Below are 22091 nucleotides of genomic sequence, written 5' to 3'. Positions count from 1 at the left end.
CTCCTCTGGGTTAGAGGAGTTCAATTTGTTTTGCACTCCTATGACCTGTTTTCAGTAGAGAGCGGTCTGAAGTCCGCTGACGTCACTGCCATCAGCCGAGGGAGAGCGTCACCCCCGACTTCCCAAGTCTGGATCCGCTAGCTGCCTTGATTGATGGCAGTCTCACAGCGTCTTAGCGAGCCGCGGAGACGGCTTCTCCCCGCCCCTCCATAGCTCAGCGCTCAAATGAGCGCAGAGAAGCAGACCAGGAGCGATGCTGACTGAGAGTCAGCATCGCTCTGCTCTGGGATTAGTGAGAACCGAACCATCGGCGATGTTCGGTGGCTCGGTTCACAGTGCAGAGACCCAATAAATCAAAACACAGGACGAGACCCAATGTATCAATACACAGGACGAGACCCAATGTATCAATACACAGGACGAGACCCAATGTATCAATACACAGGACGAGACCCAATGTATCAATACACAGGACGAGACCCAACGTATCAATACACAGGACGAGACCCAATGTATCAATACACAGGAGGAGATCCAACGCATCAATACACAGGACGAGATCCAATGTATCAATACACAGGATGAGATCCAATGTATCAAAACACAGGACAAGACCCAATGTATCAATACACAGGAAGAGACCTAGAAATTAGGAGATTTCATAAAAGATAGAGGTTTCCAGCTCAGTATCAGATTCTGGAATCTTCCATCTCTAGAACACGTTACATAGTTAGTCAGGTTGAAAAAAATAGATTTTTAATACAGCTTACCTGTAAAATCCTTTTCTTGGAGTACATCACGGGACACAGAGCGGCATATTCATTACTATGTGGGTTATATGGAGTACCTTCAGGTGATGACACTGGCAATCTCAAACAGGAAATGCCCCTCCCTATATAACCCCCTCCCATAGGAGGAGTACCTCAGTTTTGTAGCAAGCAGTATGCCTCCCAAAATGGTCCCCAAAAAGAGGGGTGGGAGCTCTGTGTCCCGTGATGTACTCCAAGAAAAGGATTTTACAGGTAAGCTGTATTAAAAATCTCTTTTTCTTTATCGTTACATCACGGGACACAGAGCGGCATTCATTACTATATGGGATGTCCCAAAGCAATGCTCACAATGAGGGGAGGGAGAACATCTCCAAGACAAAAGGATTTAATTTAGAGATATACTCAAATCATAATAAATCCAACTCAGTTGAGAAAAATAATTTTAAATTTTTAACTCAAAAGGGGAGCCCCCGGAGTCCGAGGGTCTCAAACTGCAGCCTGCAGCACTGCCTGCCCAAAGGCTGTATCAGTATTCCTTCTTACGTCCAACTGGTAGAATTTTGTAAACGTGTGGACAGAAGACCAGGTTGCCGCCTTGCAAACTTGAGCCATAGAGATCTGGTGGTGTGCTGCCCAGGAGGCGCCCATGGCTCTAGTAGAATGAGCCTTTAATGATAACGGAGGAGGCAACCCTTTCAAGCCGTAGGCCTGAGTGATTAATTGCTTAATCCACTTTGAGATGGTGGATTTTGCAGCTGCCTGCCCCTTCTTGGGCCCATCCGGTAAGATGAACAACACATCTGTCTTCCGGATCTTCTCTGTAGCTTTAAGATAGGCCTTCATGGCCCTGACAATATCCAAGGTATGCAACAACCCTTCCTTTCTGGAAGTAGGCTTCGGAAAGAAGGATGGTAATACCAAATCTTGGTTTAGATGAAAACTGGATATAACCTTTGGTAGGAAGGAAGGATGAGGGCGGAGAACGACCTTGTCCTTATGTAAAATAAGATATGGTTCCTTACAGGATAAGGCTGCCAGTTCCGATACTCTTCTGGCGGAAACTATGGCGACCAAAAATACCAACTTCCTTGTCAGTAAAACCAAAGGAATTTCAGCCAACGGCTCAAAAGGTTGTTTCTGTAAACTTGACAGAACAAGATTTAAATCCCACGGACAAATCGGGGATTTAACTGGAGGATTAATACGTAAGACCCCTTGAATGAAGGTCTTAACCAGCGAGTGGGTGGCCAGCGGCCGCTGAAACCACACTGACAAAGCTGAAATCTGTCCCTTGATTGTGCTTAATGCCAGTCCTTTATCCACTCCTAGCTGGAGAAAACGTAATACTCTATCGATGGTATACTTGCGAGAAAGCCATCGCTTGGACTCACACCAGCCTACATAGGCCTTCCAGACCCTGTAATAAATCACCCTAGAGACCGGTTTCCTGGCTCTGATTAGGGTAGAGATTACTTTCTGAGACAGACTTCTACCCCTGAGAATCAGGGATTCAGCCTCCAGGCCGTCAAATTTAGATGCCGTAAGGCAGGGTGGAGGATCGGACCTTGCGAGGTCTGGCCGTAGAGGAAGAGTCCAAGGGTCTCCCACTACCATCTTTAGGATTAGTGAATACCATGCCCTTCTGGGCCATGCTGGAGCTACCAGGATGACTGGTATGTGCTCCACCCTGATCCTGCGCAGCAGGCGGGGTAGTAACTGGAGCGGGGGAAACGCATAAAGAAGTCTGAACTGATGCCAAGGGCAAACCAGCGCATCGGTTCTGCAGGCCATCGGATCCCTTGAGCGGGATATGAACCTGTCTAGTTTCTTGTTGAGTCTCGATGCCATGACATCCACGTCCGGCACTCCCCATCTTTGGCAGAGTGTCTGAAAGACTTGTGGATGTAGAGACCATTCCCCCGGCAACAGAGTCTGGCGACTTAAGAAGTCCGCCTGAAGGTTGTCCACTCCTGGAATGAATATTGCCGATATGCAGGGCACATGAGCCTCTGCCCATAGGAGAATCAAGCTCACCTCTCTCTGAGCGGCTTGACTCTTGGTTCCCCCTTGGTGATTTATGTATGCCACGGCCGTGGCATTGTCTGATTGAATTCTCACCGGGAACCCCTGCAATTTGGACGTCCAAGCCCTGAGGGCTAGTCGAGCAGCTCTGAGCTCCAAGATGTTGATGGGCAACTGCCTCTCTGGCTTTGCCCAAGTACCCTGGCGAGTGCAACCATCCAAAATTGCTCCCCAGCCCGTCAGGCTGGCGTCTGTGGTTACTATCTTCCAAGCCACTGGGCTGAAAGACTTCCCCCTCAGTAGATTCTGAGGGTCTAACCACCAACACAGACTTTGTCGGACTCTTGATGAGAGCAGCAAAGGGATATCCAAGGCCTGTGGCCTCCTGCTCCATGCTGACAGGATGGCTGCCTGCAGGATGCGAGTGTGGCTCTGGGCGTACGGTACCGCCTCGAATGTGGCCACCATTTTGCCTAGTAACCGCATACATAGGCGAATAGTTGGTTCCTTTTTGCTTAGAACCAGTAGGATCAATTCCCTGATGGCTTTGACCTTCATCAGAGGTAGAAACACTCTTTGTTGTTCTGTGTCTAACCTCATGCCGAGATATTCCAACTGCCTTGTGGGCTGGAATGCTGATTTTTCTCGATTTAGGACCCAGCCGAACCTCTCGAGGTATTGGACCGTGAGGGCCACTGCTCGTTCCAAGCCAGGAGACGAGTGATCTATGATTAGGAGGTCGTCCAGGTACGCTAGGATCGTGACCCCTTGGATCCTTAGCTGGGCTAGGATTGGGGCTAGGACCTTCGTGAACACCCGGGGGGCCGTAGCCAACCCAAAGGGAAGCGCCACGAACTGGAAATGACGCGAAGCCACCATAAAGCGTAGATATCTTTGATGTGGCTGATAAATTGGAACATGAAGGTAGGCATCCTTTATGTCTATGGAAGCCATGAAGTCGTCCTTTTGGAGTGTGGCAGCTGCTGACCGCACGGATTCCATCCGAAATGAGCGGACCTTTAGGTATGCATTTACCATTTTTAGGTCCACAATTGGCCTGACATCTCCATTGGACTTTGGGACGATGAATAGGTTGGAGTAGAAACCCAGCCCTTGTTCTAGGGCTGGTACCTCTATTATTACTTCCTGGGAGAGTAGATGATTTAATGCCGTCATTAATGCGGCTCCCTTCTCCGGATCGTTTGGAATCCTTGACTCCTGGAAATGAGGAGGAGGAAACCTTAGGAAGTCTAATTTGTAGCCCGTGGCCACGGAAGACCGTACCCATTTGTCGGGAATGCTGGCTTCCCAAACCTCTGAAAAGCGACGCAGCCTTCCCCCCACCCTCGTGGGTGGGGGCGCCCCTTCATAAGGTCGGCTTGGGGGCTGGTTTTGCTGGTTTGCGAAACCACTGCTTCTTGCCTCTGGCCGCCTGGCCCTGCGATCTGCTATTGAAGTTAAAGTTTGATTTTGCAGGAGGCCGTCGATACTGCTTGGCATTAGAGGGCCCCTGCCCAGGGGAGTGCTGTCGTTTAAACGCAGGCCCCTGAAACTTCTTCTTAGTTGGCAAAAGAGTACTTTTGCCGCTTGAAATGGTCTGAATGTATTTATCCAGGTCTTCTCCGAAGAGTCGTCCTCCATGGAAGGGGAACCCTACCAGGAGCTTCTTGCATGGAGGCTCGGCCTCCCAGCTCTTTAACCATAAGAGTCTTCTCATATGGATAAGGGATAACGATAAACGTGACGCTTGCTGGATAGAATCCTTAATCGCATCTACCGTAAAGCGTATGGCCCTAGGGACATCCGAAAATTCTTCTGCCTGCTGGGCAGGAATAAGTTTAAGCATCTGCTTAGTTTGATCCGATAATGCTTGTGCAACCCCAATCGCAGCCACAGCTGGCTGCACTACTGCCCCCCCAGTAGTGAAGGAGCTTTTAAGTAGTGCTTCCAAGCGTTTATCAATCGGATCCTTGAACACCTGTATGTTTTCTACAGGGCATGTTAAAGACTTGTTAACACATGAGATGGCTGCGTCCACCGAGGGGGTTGCCCATCTCTTGGAAAATTTATCTTCCATAGGATACAAGGCAGAGAATTTTTTAGGTGGTAAAAAGATTCTATCTGGCTTGATCCAATCTTGGAACAAAACTTCCTCTAGCAGAGGATGGATCGGAAAAACTGCGTTGCTTTGAGGCACCCTTAGTGAGCCCAAAGCTGAAACAGTCGATACTTGGAGATCTGGTACTGGCAAGTTGAAAGCACTATGGACCAAGTCCGTTAAGGCTTGAACCCACCAGCTCTCCCTTTGGGAGACTGCCCCAGACTCCTCTGTATCCGGATCCTCGATCCCCGAACCTGCTTGGTCTTTGTCCAAGAGGTCTTCCAATTCTCCTGCGGAAAGGACCTCCTCCTCAGAGGGTCCATGCTCGGGTGACGGAGATTTATTCCGTTTTCTGCCCCGCAGAGCCATGGTTATCATTTTTTCCATTCTTTTTTCCATCTCCTTTAAAGAGGTGGATAATACCTCGTCCGTGACCACCCTAGGGTTGGACTGACCCGTGACAGTCCCAGCCCCAGATCCCGATGGTCCCACTAAGGCTCCCTCTGGGGAAAGCAGCGGCATAACTTTGTCCGAGACCTCAGACTCTCTGGGGGAATCCCCACCTCTTGTACCCTCTGACCCGGATGCCATGGTACAATACCGAGGTACGCCCGCTAGCTTATCGGTGTTTGGAACTATAAATAATTATTGTCCAAAAACTGCCTTCTCTCCCTTTGATGGATTTTTTCTCTTTTTTTTTTTTTTTTTTTCAAACCCAAGAAAGAAAAAACACTCTGTCCCCCTTAGTAGTATTGCCAACAAAAAACTGCTGAGATAGAAAAGAACAGCCTATTTCTAGGCTTCAAGACAGTCTTATGAAGACTGTAATATCTTTTCTGGCCACTGTGTGTCCTCGGCGCCCCGTGCTGCCGCTCTGGTCTCTTCCTCCTCAGTTCCAGTATGAACTGAGCTGATGGAACGAGAAAGGAAGGGCCGCCCCTTCCTTAAACCAACTGACCCGCCCTTCCCCCCTCAGCTAACGGCGCGAAATTGCGCTCATAACGCGGGGACGCGCGCACGCCCGCCGACGGGGGGGGGGTGGGGCCAAGGGAGCCCACGAGGAGGCCAGCGTTTGCCTGTCATCCAGGCTAGGAGGAAGAACCCATGCAGCATCGCCTGGAGGCTTGCAGGTAAGCACAGCTCTCTTAACACACACACACACAGCCACTCGAATGCTTTTCAATACTACCAGGGAGGTCACCTCTTATGGGGAAACAACACATAGAGCCATCCTATCATTAAGATATGTGACTTACTTTGCCAGATGCAGCGCATAACTTTAGGCATGTCCCCTGTGACCCCCCAGAAAAACCTGCTAAGAACCAAGTTCCGCAAGTTTCCCCTCACTTACCTGCTCCATGCCGCAGGACTTTGCCAAGCAAGAGGCCCAATCTTCCCCCATCTCCGTGGGGCTGTCTAGACCTTCAGGCCCTGGGTTCCTATGAAGGATCCACTGTCCTGGGCCCATATAGCACTCTGGCAACAGAAACATTAGGCCCCCAAAGGTTTCTAAGTTCTGGGCCCAGGGTCCAGCTCTCTAAAAGAAAAGCATTATGGGCTATACCCCAAGGGTTTGGGGTCCGGTTACTGACCACTTTAGCGCTGAGGCCTTTGGACAGAACCGGTTAGCTCACCTAATCCCAAGGATGCGGAGGTAAGCTAAACCATGACCAACACCTAAGACACTGGCATAAAAACTGAGGTACTCCTCCTATGGGAGGGGGTTATATAGGGAGGGGCATTTCCTGTTTGAGATTGCCAGTGTCATCACCTGAAGGTACTCCATATAACCCATATAGTAATGAATATGCCGCTCTGTGTCCCGTGATGTACGATAAAGAAAAGACACAAGTCCATCCAGTTCAACCACAAAAAATAAAAAAACAAAATACAAAACACAGTACAATCCTATACACCCAACTCCATACCCACAGTTGATCCAGAGGAAGGCAAAAAACCCCAGCAGAGCATGAGGTCCAATTTGCTACAGCAGGGGAAAAAACCGGAGTTAGGCTTACCGGTAACTCTGTTTCTAGGAGTCTTCCAGGACAGCCTCTTGAGACCTTGGGCTCCTCCCTCCGGGACAGGAAACACGTACACCCTTTTCTTTAAAGGGCAGTCCTCCAGGTCTCCTCCTCAGTTTACCCGAGAAATAACAGAAGACTCTGAAAGACACAATCTACACATCGTTAGATCATTACCACACTACCAGTTCCTAGATTGACACCGGGTGGGAAAAACTCCGGCTGTCCTGGAAGACTCCTAGAAACAGAGTTACCGGTAAGCCTAACTCCGGTTTTTCTCTAGTCGTCTTCCAGGACAGCCTCTTGAGATGATAAGCAAGAAACTTACTCTTTTTAGGGTGGGACCACTGTCTGTAGGACCCTTCGTCCGAAGGCCTGATCTTTATCTGACATAAGGTCCAACCGATAATGTCTTGCAAAGGTTGAATAGGAAGTCCAGGCTGCCGCCTTACAGATCTCTTCCGGGGAAGCTCCGGCTCTCTCTGCCCAGGAAACTGCAACTGCCCGGGTAGAGTGGGCTTTGACAATCGGTGGTTCTTTACCCCCTATCTGATAAGCCTCAGCAATTAGCATCCTTAGCCATCTGGCTATAGAGGATTTAGACGTCCCGTAACCTTTACGGGTACCAGAAAAATTAACAAAAAGGGAATCACTAAGTCTAAACTGCTTAGTGGCCTCTAAATAAAATAAAATATTTCTTTTAACGTCCAGTAAGGACAACAATTCCCCCTCATTTTCTGACGAGGAATGCAGAGTTGGCAGGATAATATCCTGAGTTCTGTGGAAGGTAGATGCCACTTTTGGCAAATAATTTGGGTCCGTCCTAAGAATGACCCTATCATCTAAAACCTTCAGGAAGGGCTCTCTAACAGAGAGGGCCTGAAGATCACTAACTCTTCTAGCCGAGGTTATGGCGACTAGGAATGCTGTCTTTAATGTCACATGCTTCAGAGAAGATTCCTCCAGCGGCTCAAAAGGCTTGTTGGTGAGAGCTTTTAGTACCAGCGAGAGATCCCACGTAGGGCATGCTTTAACCCTAACGGGCTTGGATCTTGCCAGGCTTTTGAAAAAGTTTCTAACAAAGCGATCCTGCTGAAGGGGAGTCTCCAAAAAAATGCTTAAGGCCGCAGCCTGTACCTTGAGGGTGCTTAAGGATAAGCCCAGTTCTACCCCAGCTTGCAGAAAATCCAGCACTGCTGGAATATTAGTTTGGAAAGACCTTTGCTCCAACCTCCATGAATTGAACTTTTTCCAGATCTTGGAGTAAATAGCCCTTGTCACTGGCTTGCGACATTCCAGTAGGGTCTTCACTACCCTATCTGAAAAACCACGGGCTTTTAAGAGTTGTTCCTCAGAAACCAAACAGTTAATTTCATGTTCTTTACCCGGGGGTGAAGAACTGGACCTATGGACAGTAGGTCCTCTCTTTCCGGAAGTGACCAAGGTGGATATAGAGCCAGTCTCTTTAGGCTGGAGAACCAAGGTCGCTTCGGCCAAAACGGCGTGACCAGAATCAGGTCTGTGCACTCCCTGATAAACTTCTGAATTACCCTGGGAATTAATCTCACTGGGGGAAAGGCATATGCTAGGTTGAAATGCCAGGGATGGGCGAAGGCATCTATGCCCTTCGACCTGTCCTGATGGTGGATAGAGAAGAACACTGGAACTTTCTTGTTCCCTTCTGTTGCGAATAGGTCCACCTCTGGTAATCCCCAGAGGGAGACTATTTGTTCGAACACAACCTGGTTCAAACACCACTCGTCCTGATTTATTGACTGTCTGCTGAGAAAGTCGGCCAGGGTATTTAGAGATCCTTTCAAGTGGACTGCCGAAAGGTATATCAGATTCTTCTCTGCCCAGTTTAGAATTTGTGTCGCCGTAGCCTGAAGGGCTGGACTTCTTGTGCCCCCTTGTTTGTTTAGGTAGGCTACCGTAGACGCATTGTCCGTCCTTACTTGTAGGTGTTGTCCTACTAGGCGACTTCCGAAAGTCTGTATGGCCCTCAGGACGGCCAACAGCTCCTTTTGGTTTGATGACTTTAGGACTTCTGAAGAGGACCACTGTCCCTGGGTCCAAGTCTCCTCTAAGTGGGCTCCCCAACCCTTTCCGCTGGCGTCGGTGGTCAGCACCAGGGCAGTTGGAGGTTGCCATGAGAGCCCTCCCTCTAGGTTCTTTTTGGACCGCCACCACCACAGAGCTCTTTTGATCTTGTCTGGGATAGGCATTGGAAGGTCCAACCCTTCCTTCCTGCCATTCCAATGTTTGAGCATAAGCCCCTGTAGGGGGCGTAGGTGGAACCGGGCCCAGGGCACCGCTGGAAAACAGGCCGACATGAGTCCCAAGACTCTCATCACCTCCCTGATGCTGGCTTCTAAATTTGTTTGAAGCTGTGCAATTGCTTGTTCCAATTTGTGGAATTTTTCCAGTGGGAGAAAGGTCTTTCTTTCCACCGAGGAAATTCTGTATCCCAAATACATGACTTCTTGGGAAGGTACCAGTTGTGATTTGTCCTTGTTGACCAACCACCCTAAGGATTTCAGGAAGGACAGGGCCACCCTTAGATCGCTCTCTAATTGGGGACCTGATGGGGCTAAGAATAAGAGGTCGTCCAAGTATGGAATTACTGTGATATTCCGTGTTCTCAGGTGCGCCAAGGCTTCTGCCAGCACTTTGGTGAAGATTCTTGGGGAGGAAGACAGCCCAAAGGGGAGAGCCCTGAACTGAAAGTGTTTGATTGTCGTCCCCATCTTCACTGCCAACCTCAGAAACTTCTGACTTTCCGGGCGAATTGGGATATGCAGGTATGCATCCCTCAGATCCACCGTGGCCATAAAGCAATTTGGAAAGATAAGATTGGTCACTGAAAAAATTGACTCCATTCTGAAGCGCTTGTACCTGACAAACTTGTTCAGGGGGCGCAAATTCAATATCAGTCTGTATTTTCCTGAGGGTTTTTTCACCACGAACACGTGTGAATACACTCCTAGACCCTTTTCCGCTAGGGGAACCTCCACCAAGACTCTCTGGTCTAATAAGTCTCCTATGAGGAGGCTCAAGGCTTCCGCTTTCTCCCGATCTTTTGGTAGTTGGGTGATTAGAAGTAATGGAGGGGGAGAGGACAGAAATTCTAGTCTGTAACCGTTTTTTATTATATCCAAAACAAACGGACTGACTGTAGACTTTGTCCATTGCAAGAGGAACTCCCCCAGTCTTCCTCCCACGGGGACCTGAATGTCACTGGGTTTTGGGGGTAGCCTGAGGAGGGTTAAACAAGATACCCCCTCGACCTCGTCCTTTCTGGTTAGCCCAGTGTTTTTTAGGACGGTTATCGTCTTTTTGGTTCTGCTTGAACCCTCAAAAAAATTTCTATTCCCATCTTTTTTCTTTCTCTCAGGAAAAGCTTTCTTTTTGTCCTGCGTCCTTTCCAGAGCCTCTTGGAGGCCCGGACCAAACAAATGGTCCCCCGAAAAAGGCAAACCGCAGAGTTTCAGTTTTGACGCTGCATCTCCGGTCCACGTCTTTAACCAGACTGACCTTCTGGCCGCATTAACCAGGGCAGCTGATCTGGCTGCCAGCTTCACTGATTCAGAAGAAGCATCAGCTAGAAAGCCTACAGCTTTCATAAGCAACGGGAAAGATTTCAGAATCTGTTGCCTAGAAGTACCCGCTGTAATGTGTACTTGAAGCTGATTGAGCCAACATTCTAGATTTCTAGCCACGCACGTAGCCGCCAGAGCAGGTTTTAGTGCAATGGTGGAGGCATCCCATGCTCTTTTGAGTAGTATTTCACCCCTTTTGTCCATGGGATCCATAAGACATCCAAGGTCGTCAAAGGCCAGGTCGGTTCTTTTAGAGACCTTGGCTAGGGGTGCATCAAGCTTGGGGTTTTTGTTCCAGGGCTGTGATGCATTATCCTCAAAAGGGAATCTCCTTTTTAAACTCCCTGCAAAAAAGGGCCTTTTTTCAGGCTGCTCCCACTCCTGCAAGATAGCTTCTATTAGTGACTTGTGGACAGGGAAGACCTTGGTCTTTTGAGCACTGCACCCTTGGTATAACTGGTCGTGCTTTGATAACTGGACCGGTTCCTCTCGAATCTCTAAGGTTTCGTAGATAGCATTAAGCAATTCCCCTACGTCCTCTAGAGATAATTTGTACCTTGTCCCCCTGGAGGAATCTTCCTCTACCTCTGAGCCCGATGCTGAGTCCATCTGGGAAGAGGCTTGGGACCGTGTGGACCCACCAGCCTCCTCTTCTTCCTGCTCAAACACTCCGGGAGTGGCTACCAAGGATGGTGCACTAGAGGCTTTATAAATTGGGGATGGCATTTGCACCCTATCCATCATCCCCCTAAAGGAGCTGAATGTGGATGCCAATTCGTCCCTGACAGATGTCAAAACTCTATGACATTCAGCAGTGGAGTCGTCTTTAACTAAGCTGGCGATGCACTCAGCACATAGAGGCTTTTTCCAGCTAGAGCCTAACTTCTCCCCACACACAGCGCACTTTCTTTTTGGGGCCTGGACTGCTGTCTTGTCCTGAGCTTTGACCTGCAAGCAAACACATAGCCAAGCATAGTCGTCAGAAACAGCCCCTATGACCACACACCACTGTGAGATTAGTCAGAAAAAAGTGCGGGGGAGTCCCTCCACCAAGTTCCCCACCCAGGGAGGGAGAAGTGAAAGTGGTCTGTTTTCAGACCTAATCCCCTAGAGTAAGGCAGAACGGCCTCGCCCCCTTACCTGGGAGATGCCGGAGCCGGTGGACCCGGAGTCTGTAGCCTTCGCTTCCTCCATCAGTCCCCGTGTTGTAAACAGCGCCGCTGCCGTGAAACACGCCGCTCCGGAGCCTTCGTTCCTCTGCTGCGCCTGTTGACGGACGGGACCACATCCGTCGGTGCCCCTTGATGACTCGTTCCTCTGACGCACTTCCGCCCGAGGAACGAATCCGCCCCGCCCCTCAGCGCCGCTCCGGAAGAGGAAGTAAGTGCCGGGCGGCATGGCTAGGCCAGCGTCACTCACCGCCGCCATGCTGAGTCCCTGCTGTGGAATCCACGCCCTGAGCCAGGTACTGGGGATAGGGGGGAGGATTTTAAGCCCCAAGGGTCCCCGCTCTCACCGAGCGTAAAGGACAGCAGCAGGAACTTGGTGACCTCCTCTTCCGACAGGAACAGAGGGGTACCAAGGCAGAGAGGGAAGTCCAGCATTCTCTAGTCCCTTGACGTGCTCCTTCCCTTCTGGCAGGAAACACAATAACTGAGGAGGAGACCTGGAGGACTGCCCTTTAAAGAAAAGGGTGTACGTGTTTCCTGTCCCGGAGGGAGGAGCCCAAGGTCTCAAGAGGCTGTCCTGGAAGACGACTAGAGAAAAATTCCTTCCTGATCCCCTGAGAGGCAATCGGATTTCCCCGGATCAACTTTACCTACAAATCTTAGTACTCAGTTATTTTATGTACATTTAGGAAAGTATCCAGGCCTTTCTTAAAGCAATCTACTGAGCTGGCCAGAACCACCTCTGGAGGGAGTCTGTTCCACATTTTCACAGCTCTTACTGTGACGAAACCTTTCCGTATTTGGAGGTAAAATCTCTTTTCCTCTAGATGTAAAGAGTGCCCCCTGGTCCTATGTGTTGACCGTAAAGTGAATAACTCAACACCAAGTTCACTATATGGACCCCTTATATATTTGTACATGTTGATCATATCCCCCCTTATTCTCCTCTTCTCAAGAGTGAATAAATTCAGTTCCTCCAATATTTCCTCATAGCTGAGCTCCTCCATTCCTCTTATCAGTTTGGTTGCCCTTCTCTGCACTTTCTCCAGTTCCCCGATATCCTTTTTGAGAACTGGTGCCCAAAACTGAACTGCATATTCCAGATGAGGTCTTACTAATGATTTGTACAGGGGGGCAAAATTATATCTCTCTCTCTGGAGTCCATCCCTCTCTTATACAAGAAAGGACTTTGCTCGCTTTGGAAACCGCAGCTTGGCATTGCATGGTATTATTGAGCTTATGATCAACTATTTAGTTACCTGCTCATTGTTCTGGACGATGTATCTTCTGACGGTTTCCTGGGTGTACGGTGAGGGAGACTGAACTTCCTGTAGAGAAGTATATTAATAATGATATTTTCAAATAAAAATTTGTTGAAAAACAAGAAAATAATCCATAAACAAAAAAACTGGGTAAAAGTGCAACACCAGTACCTCCCCCCACAGAATGAAACCCAATGTATCAATACACAGGAGAAGATCCAATGTATCAATACACAGGAGGAGATCCAATGTATTAATACACAGGACGAGACCCAACATATCAATACACAGGAGGAGACCCAACGTATCAATACACAGGAGGAGACCCAACATATCAATACACAGGAGGAGACCCAACGTATCAATACACAGGGGGAGACCCAATGTATCAATACACAGGAGGAGCCCCAATGTATCAATACACAGGAGGAGACCCAATGTATCAATACACAGGAGGAGAGCCAATGTATCAATACACAGGAGGAGACCCAACATATCAATACACAGGAGGAGACCCAATGTATCAATACACAGGACGAGACCCAACATATCAATACACAGGAAGAGACCCAACGTATCAATACACAGGAGGAGACCCAACGTATCAATACACAGGAGGAGAGCCAATGTATCAATACACAGGACGAGAGCCAACGTATCAATACACAGGACGAGATCCAATGTATCAATACACAGGACAAGACCCAATGTATCAATACACAGGACGAGACCCAATGTATCAATACACAGGACGAGATCCAATGTATCAATACACAGGACAAGACCCAATGTATCAATACACAGGACGAGACCCAACGTATCAATACACAGGACGAGATCCAATGTATCAATACACAGGACGAGACCCAATGTATCAATACACAGGACGAGACCCAATGTATCAATACACAGGACGAGACCCAATGTATCAATACACAGGACGAGACCCAATGTATCAATACACAGGACGAGACCCAATGTATCAATACACAGGACGAGACCCAATGTATCAATACACAGGACGAGATCCAATGTATCAATACACAGGACGAGACCCAACGTATCAATACACAGGATGAGATTCATAAATGAGGAGAATTGATGACATCGGATTCTGGAATGTTCCGTCTCTAGAACACGTTACCTGCTCATTGTTCTGGACGATGTATCTTCTGACCGTTTCCTGGGTGTACGGGGAGGGAGACTGAACTTCCTGTAGAGAGATATTACATTATTATTTTCACATAAAATTTGTTGAAAAACAAGAAAATAATCCATAAACAAAAATACAAAACAAGGTAAAAGTGTAACACCACTGAAAAATATGTAAACAGTAACTTGATATCTAAAAAAACGTCTTTAAAGGTGCTTCATATTTCCAACATTCACAATCCCCATATAAGCGCACATTCACTTATGTCAAATAAATAATACTTTAATAAAAATGTCCAGCATTAATAAAGCTTGAAAACTTCAAATATCAAATGTGCCCAAATTCCAAATCTCCATCTCTGTGTCCAACAGCAGTCTCCGCTGCCACTTACCTCCCCCACAGGACGAGACCCAATGTATCAATACACAGGACGAGATCCAATGTATCAATACACAGGACGAGACCCAACGTATCAATACACAGGGCGAGACCCAATGTATCAATACACAGGACGAGATCCAATGTATCAATACACAGGACGAGACCCAATGTATCAATACACAGGACGAGACCCAATGTATCAATACACAGGAGGAGATCCAATGTATCAATACACAGGACGAGACCCAATGTATCAATACACAGGAGGAGATCCAATGTATCAATACACAGGACGAGATCCAATGTATCAATACACAGGAGGAGACCCAATGTATCAATACACAGGAGGAGACCCAATGTATCAATACACAGGAGGAGACCCAATGTATCAATACACAGGACGAGACCCAATGTATCAATACACAGGACGAGACCCAATGTATCAATACACAGGACGAGAGCCAACGTATCAATACACAGGAGGAGATCCAATGTATCAATACACAGGACAAGACCCAATGTATCAATACACAGGACGAGATCCAATGTATCAATACACAGGAGGAGACCCAACGTATCAATACGCAGGAGGAGATTCAGAAATGAGAAGAGATGATGACATCGGATTCTGGAATCTTCCGTCTCTAGAACACGTTACCTGCTCATTGTTCTGGACGATGTATCTTCTGACCGTTTCCTGGGTGTACGGTGCCTGAGACTGAACTTCCTGTAAAGAAATAATAAATTAAATGGGTTTAAAAACAAGAAAATAATTCATATAGAGAGAGACGCTCCACCCAACTCCGCTCCTACATCCACCATAATGTGAAAGAAATATACAACCCAACAGGGATGGTGAGGACCCCTTATAATGGGCACAGCGGGTGTACAGACCCGGGAACTCAGCACAGGGATGGTGAGAACCCCTCATAATGGGCACAGCGGGTGTACAGACCCGGGAACTCAGCACAGGGATGGTGAGAACCCCTCATAATGGCACACAGCAGGTGTACAGACCCGGGAACAGCACAGGGATGGTGGGAACCCCTCATAATGGGCACAGGAGGTGTACAGACCCGGGAACTCAGCACAGGGATGGTGGGAACTCCTCATAATGGGCACAGCGGGTGTAGAGACCCGGGAACTCAGCACAGGGATGGTGGGAACTCCTCATAATGGGCACAGCAGGTGTACAGACCCGGGAACTCAGCACAGGGATGGTGGGAACCCCTCATAATGGGCACAGCGGGTGTACAGACCCGGGAACTCAGCACAGGGATGGTGGGAACCCCTCATAATGGGCACAGCGGGTGTACAGACCCAGGAACTCAGCACAGGGATGGTGGGAACCCCTCATAATGGGCACAGCGGGTGTACAGACCTAGGAACTCAGCACAGGGATGGTGGGAACCCCTCATAATGGGCACAGCGGGTGTACAGACCCAGGAACTCAGCTCAGGGATGGTGGGAACCCCTCATAACGGGCACAGCGGGTGTACAGACCCGGGAACTCAGCACAGGGATGGTGGGAACCCCTCATAATGGGCACAGCCGGTGTACAGACCCGGGAACTCAGCACAGGGATGGTGGGAACCCCTCATAACGGGCACAGCTGGTGTACAGACCCGGGAACTCAGCACAGGGATGGTGGGAACCCCTCATAACGGGCACAGCTGGTGTACAGACACGGGAACTCAGCACAGGGATGGTGGGAACCCCTCATAATGGGCACAGCGGGTGTACAGACCCGGGAACTCAGCACAGGGATGGTGGGAACCAGTGGCAGCTGGTGCTCAAATTTTTTTTTGGGGGGGGGGCACAAACAAACAAAACAAAAAAAACATCAATTGCCGACACTGTGCCCCATCAATTGCCGACACTGTGCCACATCAATTGCCGACACTGTGCCACATCAATTGCCGTCACTGTGCCACATCAATTGCCGTCACTGTGCCACATCAATTGCCGTCACTGTGCCACATCAATTGCCGTCACTGTGCCACATCAATTGCCGTCACTGTGCCACATCAATTGCCGTCACTGTGCCACATCAATTGCAGACACTGTGCCCCATCAATTGCTGTCACTGTGCCCATCAATTGCCGACAGTGTGCCCATCAATTGCCGACACTGTGCCAATCAATTGCCGATACTGTGCCAATCAATTGCCTACACTGTGCCCATCAATTGCCGACACTGTGCCACATCAATTGCCGACACTGTGCCACATCAATTGCCGACACTGTGCCACATCAATTGCCGACACTGTGCCCCATCAATTGCCGACACTGTGCCCCATCAATTGCCGACACTGTGCCCCATCAATTGCCGTCACTGTGCCCCATCAATTGCCTACACTGTGCCCATCAATTGCCGACACTGTGCCCATCAATTGCCGACACTGTGCCCATCAATTGCCGACACTGTGCCCATCAATTGCCTACACTGTGCCACATCAATTGCCGACACTGTGCCACATCAATTGCCGACACTGTGCCACATCAATTGCCGACACTGTGCCACATCAATTGCCGACACTGTGCCACATCAATTGCCGACACTGTGCCACATCAATTGCCGACACTGTGCCCCATCAATTGCCGACACTGTGCCACATCAATTGCCGACACTGTGCCTCATCAATTGCCGACACTGTGCCTCATCAATTGCCGACACTGTGCCTCATCAATTGCCGACACTGTGCCACATCAATTGCCGACACTGTGCCACATCAATTGCCGACACTGAGCCCCATCAATTGCCGACACTGTGCCCCATCAATTGCCGACACTGTGCCACATCAATTGCCGACACTGAGCCCCATCAATTGCAGACACTGAGCCCCATCAATTGCCGACACTGAGCCCCATCAATTGCCGACACTGTGCCCCATCAATTGCCGACACTGTGCCTCATCAATTGCCGTCACTGTGCCACATCAATTGCCGACACTGTGCCACATCAATTGCCGACACTGAGCCACATCAATTGCAGACACTGTGCCACATCAATTGCCGACACTGAGCCCCATCAATTGCCGACACTGAGCCACATCAATTGCCGACACTGAGCCACATCAATTGCAGACACTGTGCCTCATCAATTGCCGACACTGTGCCTCATCAATTGCCGACACTGTGCCCCATCAATTGCAGACACTGTGCCCCATCAATTGCCGACACTGTGCCCCATCAATTGCAGACACTGTGCCCCATCAATTGCCGACACTGTGCCCCATCAATTGCCGACACTGTGCCCCATCAATTGCCGACACTGAGCCCCATCAATTGCCGACACTGAGCCCCATCAATTGCCGACATTGAGCCCCATCAATTGCCGACACTGTGCCCCATTAATTGCTGACACTGTGCCCCATTAATTGCTGACACTGTGCCCCATCAATTGCAGACACTGTGCCCCATCAATTGCCGACACTGTGCCCCATCAATTGCAGACACTGTGCCCCATCAATTGCCGCCAGTGTGCCCCATCAATTGCCGACACTGAGCCCCATCAATTGCCGACACTGTGCCCCATCAATTGCCGACACTGAGCCCCATCAATTGCCGACACTGTGCCCCATCAATTGCCGACACCGTGCCCCATCAATTGCAGACACTGTGCCCCATCAATTGCAGACACTGTGCCCCATCAATTGCCGACACTGTGCCCCATCAATTGCTGCCCGGCACCTGTCTCACAGTGGCGGTCTCCTGCACGTCCTCCATGTGTTCTTCCGTCCTCTCTCAGGCGTCAAATCACAGCGCCTGACGTTTCAGCCAATCAGGTAACAGACCCGGCAACCTAATTGGCTGAGAGGCGGTTCAGTGTTAGCAAAGCAAATTCCTTTTCGCTTTGCGAACACAACGCTGAGTGAAGAGCGAGCGCCCAGCATGGCGCCCGCTGTTCACCTTTTTGGGCGCGTTTTGGAGGCACTGGCTCTAATCAGGCGCTTCCAAAAAAACACCCCCGCCGCTGTAATTCAGGTGCCCGGCCCCCGAAAAGGGGCCAGACATCTGAATAGGGGGTGGCAGCGGCGACCATAGATATATGCATTGCATTTTTTTTTTTGTGTTTGTTTTTTCACAGAGTAAACAAACAATGAGAGAGCACAGATAATGATCAAACAAACACAATACACATACAAAGCATGAAGGGAACACAATACAAAAGAAAAATAAATGGCACAACCTAAAAAACGACACAATATACTCCCCCATCCCCCAAATAAAGAAAATCTCACCTGAGAAGTTTAACCCCTTTGTGACGAAGGTAAAACCAATCTTAAAGCCATATAAAGAGGTTCATTTATTTATTTTTTTATGTTATACTTCCCTGCTCTGTAATGGTTTTGCACAGAGCAGCCCCGATCCACGCTGGCGCTACTGGCTCCTCCCACCAGCTTGCTATGGGGGCAACTTAGCATGCTTCACACCCGAGCTCCTACTCCGTGTGTCCATTCACACACAGGGCGTGGCTCGGCCTTGCCCTCGCTCTCTCCGTATTGGCTCATTGGCTGTGATCGACATTAGCGGGAGCCAATGGCTGCCACTGTAGTCTCAGCTAATAAGAAAGAAGAGACCCGTGAGAGCTGAGGCTCAGAGCTCGGTTACGTTTTAGGGGGTACTAGAGCCAATGAATCAATACACAGGATCCCACCCTTTGTATCGATACGTTGGCTCTCCTTCTGCCTATCGATACGTTGGCTCTCCTCCTGCCTATCGATACGTTGGCTCTCCTCCTGCCTATCGATACGTTGGCTCTCCTCCCGCCTATCCATACGTTGCCTCTCCTCCCGCCTATCCATACGTTGCCTCTCCTCCCGCCTATCCATACGTTGCCTCTCCTTCCGCCTATCCATACGTTGCCTCTCCTCCTGCCTATCCATGCGTTGCCTCTCCTCCTGCCTATCCATGCGTTGCCTCTCCTCCTGCCTATCCATGCGTTGCCTCTCCTCCTGCCTATCCATGCGTTGCCTCTCCTCCTGACTATCCATGCGTTGCCTCTCCTCCTGCCTATCCATGCGTTGGCTCTCCTCCTGCCTATCCATGCGTTGGCTCTCCTCCTGCCTATCCATGCGTTGGCTCTCCTCCTGCCTATCCATGCGTTGGCTCTCCTCCTGCCTATCCATGCGTTGGCTCTCCTCCTGCCTATCCACGCGTTGGCTCTCCTCCTGCCTATCCACACGTTGGCTCTCCACCTGCCTATCCATACGTTGGCTCTCCACCTGCCTATCGATACGTTGGGTCTCCACCTGCCTATCCATACGTTGGGTCTCCACCTGCCTATCCATACGTTGGCTCTCCACCTGCCTATTCATACGTTGGCTCTCCACCTGCCTATCCATACGTTGGCTCTCCACCTGCCTATCCATACGTTGGCTCTCCACCTGCCTATCCATACGTTGGCTCTCCACCTGCCTATCCATACGTTGGCTCTCCACCTGCCTATCCATACGTTGGCTCTCCACCTGCCTATCCATACGTTGGCTCTCCACCTGCCTATCCATACGTTGGCTCTCCACCTGCCTATCCATACGTTGGCTCTCCTCCTGCCTATCCATACGTTGGCTCTCCTCCTGCCTATCCATACGTTGGCTCTCCTCCTGCCTATCCATACGTTGGCTCTCCTCCTGCCTATCCATACGTTGGCTCACCTCCTGCCTATCCATACGTTGGCTCTCCTCCTGCCTATTCATACGTTGCCTATCCATACGTTGCCTCTCCTCCTGCCTATCCATACGTTGGCTCTCCTCCTGCTTATCCATACGTTGGCTCTCCTCCTGCCTATCCATACGTTGCCTCTCCTCCTGCCTATCCATACGTTGGCTCTCCTCCTGCCTATCCATACGTTGGCTCTCCTCCGGCCAATCCATACGTTGGCTCTCCTCCGGCCAATCCATACGTTGGCTCTCCTCCTGCCAATCCATACGTTGGCTCTCCTCCTGCCTATCCATACGTTGGCTCTCCTCCTGCCTATCCATACGTTGGCTCTCCTCCTGCCTATCCATACGTTGGCTCTCCTCCTGCCTATCCATACGTTGGCTCTCCTCCTGCCTATCCATACGTTGGCTCTCCTCCGGCCAATCCATACGTTGGCTCTCCTCCGGCCAATCCATACGTTGGCTCTCTTCCTGCCAATCCATACGTTGGTTCTCCTCCTGCCTATCCATACGTTGGCTCTCCTCCTGCCTATCCATACGTTGGCTCTCCTCCTGCCTATCCATACGTTGGCTCTCCTCCTGCCTATCCATACGTTGGGTTTGTATTCCTCATTAATACACAGGCAAAGAACCGATCCCATCAGTCCTCAGAGTGGAGTTGCTGTGTAATGGAGGGGATGAGATTCGGGGGAATGATGAAGACAGTAGAAGATTTTTATATCATTCTGAGAATATGTCAATGACCACAATACGTTACCTGCTCATTGTTCTGGACGATGTATCTTCTGATGGTCCCTTGTGTGTACGGCCCGGGAGACTGAACTTCCTGCTGGAAAATAAAAAATAACATTCTATTAATACCACCACCTAAAAATTGTCCCAATATAAGAATCTGCTACATATAAAAGGGCGGCTCCCCCCAAAAGTGAGATTTTATGGGATGTAAACGAAGGTGCAGCCAAGTGTGTGACTGAGCTAGTCCCTGCATTCTTCTATCCTATAGAACAGGGGTGTCCAAACTTTTTTCAAAGAGGTCCAGATTTGATGAAGTGAACGTGCGTGAGGGCCGATCATTTTGCCCGACATTCTTTGAACCATTAAAATTTGGTCTAAGTGTGTTCGTCCGAGCAACTCATACACTGCCCAACAAGAAATCTCCTGCCTTTGTGTGAGTAAAGAGATGAGCTTGAGCGTGGACCCCCCATTGCCAGGAATGGACCCACCATTGCCCGGAATGCAGCCACCATTGCCCGGAATGCAGCCACCATTGCCCGGAATGGACCCCCCATTGCCAGGAATGGACCCCCCATGGCCCGGAATGGACCCACCATTGCCAGGAATAGACCCACCATGGCCCGGAATGGACCCACCATGGCCCGGAATGGACCCACCATGGCCCGGAATGGACCCACCATGGCCTGGAATGGACCCACCATGGCCAGGAATGGACCCACCATTGCCAGGAATGGACCCACCATTGCCAGGAATGGACCCACCATTGCCAGGAATGGACCCACCATTGCCAGGAATGGACCCACCATGGCCAGGAATGGACCCACCATTGCCAGGAATGGACCCACCATTGCCAGGAATGGACCCACCATTGCCAGGAATGGACCCACCATTGCCAGGAATGGACTCACCATTGCCAGGAATGGACCCATCATTGCCCGGAAAGGACCCACCATCGCCAGTAAAGGACCCACCATTGCCAGGAATGCACCCACCATTGCCATGAAATGCACCCACCATTGCCAGGAATGCACTCATGAGCGTCAAAGATTAATTACAGGAGAATCTCCTGTTTACACAGCGGCCTCTTTAATAGAAAGTCCCGCCTCCTTTAATGGACAGAAAAGTCGTCCAATGGCAGCGCGGGAGGCCGCCTGTAAACAGGAAATTCTCCTGTGTGTCTACAGCGGCGCTCGTCCCGCCTCCTCCCTGTCCC

General features: G+C 49.8%; 2 protein-coding genes across 2 annotated transcripts in view; both read right to left on the bottom strand.

Moving 5' to 3' along the window:
- Nucleotides 1–22091, bottom strand: part of POF1B (POF1B actin binding protein) — a gene marked incomplete at its 3' end in the record, with an annotated part of 175645 nt that overhangs the window by 87848 nt on the left and 65706 nt on the right. Inside the window, 4 exon segments of the mRNA XM_040325044.1 lie at nucleotides 12945–13013; nucleotides 14092–14160; nucleotides 15140–15208; nucleotides 20901–20972. Of these exon segments, the coding sequence (XP_040180978.1) occupies nucleotides 12945–13013; nucleotides 14092–14160; nucleotides 15140–15208; nucleotides 20901–20972 (279 nt within the window).
- On the bottom strand, nucleotides 18688–20876 carry LOC120914363 (trichohyalin-like). Its single transcript, XM_040325045.1, has 2 exons — nucleotides 20187–20876; nucleotides 18688–20117 (listed from the first exon to the last, which is right to left on the bottom strand). The coding sequence occupies exons 1-2, from the start codon at nucleotides 20732–20734 to the stop codon at nucleotides 19091–19093; spliced, it is 1575 nt and encodes a 524-aa protein (XP_040180979.1). The 5' UTR covers nucleotides 20735–20876; the 3' UTR covers nucleotides 18688–19090.

Source organism: Rana temporaria, chromosome 9, assembly GCF_905171775.1.
Source record: "Rana temporaria chromosome 9, aRanTem1.1, whole genome shotgun sequence".
Lineage (NCBI taxonomy): Eukaryota > Metazoa > Chordata > Amphibia > Anura > Ranidae > Rana > Rana temporaria.
This window is presented reverse-complemented; position numbering and strand designations above follow the sequence as displayed.

Bases quoted from the DNA above. Each gene is read 5' to 3' on its own strand.
- LOC120914363 (XM_040325045.1), bottom strand. From the start codon at position 20,734: ATGGATAGGCAGGAGGAGAGCCAACGTATGGATAGGCAGGAGGAGAGC. The intron at 20,118-20,186 runs GCAACGTATGAA...ACGTATGGATAG, and splicing joins GAGAGGCAACGTATGGATAG to GCAGGAGGAGAGCCAACGTA.